Source organism: Vigna radiata, chromosome 6, assembly GCF_000741045.1.
Source record: "Vigna radiata var. radiata cultivar VC1973A chromosome 6, Vradiata_ver6, whole genome shotgun sequence".
NCBI lineage: Eukaryota > Viridiplantae > Streptophyta > Magnoliopsida > Fabales > Fabaceae > Vigna > Vigna radiata.
This window is the reverse complement of record NC_028356.1, coordinates 27,552,010-27,555,780: the sequence shown is the minus strand read 5'-3', so window position 1 is coordinate 27,555,780 and position 3,771 is coordinate 27,552,010. Positions and strand designations below refer to the sequence as shown.

The 3,771-nt window shown below is 34.3% G+C and overlaps 1 protein-coding gene across 1 annotated transcript; it reads left to right on the top strand.

The window, feature by feature from the left end:
- The first annotated feature begins 2,742 nt into the window (after positions 1 to 2,742).
- LOC106763650 lies at positions 2,743 to 3,342 on the top strand. The gene has a single exon (XM_014647818.1). The coding sequence runs from the start codon at positions 2,743 to 2,745 to the stop codon at positions 3,340 to 3,342; it is 600 nt and encodes a 199-aa protein (XP_014503304.1).
- Positions 3,343 to 3,771: the final 429 nt, after the last annotated feature.

The following is a 3,771-nucleotide window of genomic DNA, read 5'->3' as shown; positions in this document are numbered from 1 at the left end:
GCTCATAAAGACAGCAGTGACCACCAGCCCCAAAAAGATCGAACCTACAATAGCGGTTGGAGACTTCATTAAGAAAAGAAAAAAGAAATATTTATTTATTTATTTTAGTATTTGTTTCAAATCTTTGTAAGGCCATTCACTTGTTGGCATCCAAATTTCTAGGAAAAAAGGAACAAAACAATATTAAAAAGCGAAAGTGTAAGAGTCTCTGATATGACCTGTAGTAGCATAAATAAGAGATTTAGGAACGTGAATTGTTTTTGGTGTGCATTCAAAACATTCGATGTCTCCTTCTGTGTCGTTGTTGGTCTTTCATTTACATCTCTTGCCTTTAGCTTCGCACTCAGAACAATTTGGTTTGAACCATCTCAAATACAAGGGATACCCGTCGGTGAAACCGATTGGCGAAGGGATGTCGAACATCTTGGTACATTATGTTAGATCTAATTCGAGGACACTTTCAGAAGAATCAGAAATGAAAATCGGACAGGAGACCAAATCTTGGGAATACGAGTCTTCCCTGTAGCGGAGGTGTCGATGCCCAGCTGAAGTACAGTTGAAGAAGCTCAAGTTACTGTGGGGTTCATCATATGCTGATTCAAATTGGTAACTCTGAACAAAATTCATTATTTGCATAAACTTGTTGAAGAAGCAGTTTTCCGGGTCAGTTAAGACAATTTCCTGACCTACGTAGTTTATGTAATTGACTTGGAGTTTGATCGTAGGAATCAGAAGCATGGTCTCTTTTTTCTCAGTACAAGAAAGACAGAGACGGGGATAACTGCATGGCTCCTTCGTCTCCTTCACGAGTTGGAAGGGAAATCTGATATGGGGTTGGTAGGGCCCACAAGAAAAGTTTTCTCCATGGCACTCGTTATGAGCGCTGCCACTTCTGATTAGAATAAGTATTAGCGTTAGCTTCATCAATACAGAATCACGTTGGAGGAGCAACACTCTTCCCATCATCTTTAATTCTTCCCTGTTATTTTTAACAAACCAAGCCTAGTGTCTCTTTTAGTTTACGCTAAAGCTTCTAAACAGTATCATAATCAGTTGCAGAAACCACATAAAAAAGATAAAAACGACTTGTGATTTCTCAGCAGTCAAAGTTGTTAAATTATATTGATAATTAATTGGTTCATGTAATGTAAAGTATAACTTTAATGTAAAGATTCTAATGTGATGATTATTAAAATATTAAAGTATTAAAGTTATTGAGATTATTTTAGACTTATTAAAATTAATTCCTCTCTTCTCACTTCAAAAGGGCATTTTGGTATTTTTATTAAGATTAATTAAAATACCATAAAAGAGGAAAAAGTTTTACAAAAGTTGACAGAGTTACGTTTCTGAAAAGTGAAAAAGAGAGAACGAACGTTCTGAGAAAAGACAATATAGAAAGCGTAACTTTGACAGAGAAACTATCCTTGCAATTTCTATATCATCAAAAAGGCATTAAAGAGGAGTAAGAGGAGAGAGAACTTTTTAACAGGAAGAAGTGCACAATGGATCCTGGTTAGTTCTCCTTTACTGTGTATATGAGAATTGTGAGTATCATGTAAATGAGAATTGTGAGTATCATGTAAATTCAAAATCCTGTTGAGTTAATTTTCATTCAATTGAAAAATTAAAAAATTGCTTACAAGTGGTATCAGAGCCAGCCAGGTTCTGAATTTTATGATTCTCCATGAATGGTAAATTTTCTCAATTTTAAAACCCTAATTTTTGAATTATAAAATTTAGGGATTTTAAATTTGTTGGCATGAAAGAAAGAATTAAATTCACTGTAAGGTGAATTTATTTTTTGGAAACCGCAAGTTTTGTAATTTTGGTTGTTGCATTAAAGCAAATTTACGCATGATTGTATCAATTCACTGTAACGTGAATTTCATCCTGGAAGTCATTTTTTTTTTGCTATTTAATTATCGCATTATATGAATTTGATTTGTGCACAACATTAAAGTTCATTAAAATTGCTTTATGCTGAAATTTGAAAATTGGTGCGGTAGTAACCAAATTAAATTTTGCATGAAAGAAATTCAATTCCTTGAATTTACCCCTGAAGCCGCATTAAATCTTTTAATTTGGTTGTTACCATAATGCAATCCTGTAATGTGGTTTTTATCCAGCAGGGGAATTCCATTTGAAAGCAACTTTATTGTTGTAGCACGGAATTCCATTTTGGAAGCAACTTTACTGTTACGGCATTGTTGTCACAGTAAAGCAATTTTACTGTAGCGTGTTAATTTTTAACATTGTTGTGCATTAAATGGAAATTATTTTGTGAATTGAAATTGAATGTTAAGTCAGATAATTGGAATGAAGATGTGAATTAAAAGTTTGAAAGTTTTGAATGCTTTTAATTTGAAAAGTGCATCCATTGACTTGTATGGTAATTAGTCATTGATGTAAAGATGTTATGGATTACCCAAAGGTGAATCATGGTTTATAATTGATGACATTAAAGTGAGACATTTCATGTACTTAGTATATGTTTGTATATCCAAAGATAGCATACATATAGACTTAAGTATGATTGATTGTTATTAAAGTATATATGCAATTTGTCAGTTTAAGAATCACCCAAAGGTGAACTTAAATGAATGACTTTATTAACTACCTATCAGTTTAAGTGTCACCCAAAGGTGAACTTGAATGAATGATTGATGTAGTAATTTGTTTGAATCCTTAAATTTTAATCAAAGCATTAATGTATGAGCTTGTGTATTATTTCCAGCTTACATGAATTTAGCAGGTTTGAGCAACAACGTCATCAAGTTTAATGGGCTAAATTATGCCGATTGGTCAGAACAAATCCAGTTCCAACTAGGTGTTTTAGACTTGGACATGGCTATGATGATGGATGAAATGCCCGCAGCCATTACAGAGACCAGTATAAATGATGAGAAGTCTCTTTATGAGGCTTGGCATAGGCCTAACAGGTTGTCACTAAACTTGATGCGCATGTCTATGGCAGAGAACGTAAAGCCTTCCATGCCCAAAACAGAAAACGCAAAGGAATTTATGAAAATGATCAAGGAGTACTCACAATCAGACATAACTGACAAGTCTANTGTGGGAACTCTCATGAGTGAGCTGACTACCAAAAAGTTTGACTGGTCACAGCCCATACATGAGCATGTAACAGGAATGGCTAATATAGCAGCTAGATTGAAGTCAATGGGAATGGAGGTGAATGAGTCCTTTCTAGTACAGTTCATCATGAACTCTCTTCCTGCTGAGTTTGGCCAGTTCCAAGTGAATTACAACACTATTAAGGATAAGTGGAACTTTCAAGAAATCAAAGCCATGTTGGTTCAAGAGGTCACTTCAAGAAAGTGAATCAGGAAAGGTAAATCAGGAAAGAAGAACAAGAAGGACAAAGCCCCAATGAAAGTGAATAAGGGCGGTATTCAGAAGGACCAAAAATGTTTCTTTTGTAAGAAAGTAGGTCACTTCAAGAAAGATTGTCCGAAAAGGAAATCTTGGTTCGAAAAGAAAGGGATTCCTTTCAATCCAGCCCATAAAAGGAANTGAAAAATATTTATATATGGGGAACAGAATGAAGGCACGCATAGAAGGAATTGGGACTTACAGATTGATTATAGACACTGGTTATTGTCTGAATCTTGAAAAGTGTCTCTATGTTCCTGGTTGTGCTAGGAATTTAATTTCTGTTGCAAAGTTGGATTATTTAGGTTTTAACTTTAGGATTGAAAATGGTATATTTCATTTGTATAAACTTTCGTACTATTATGGCTCTGGTACATT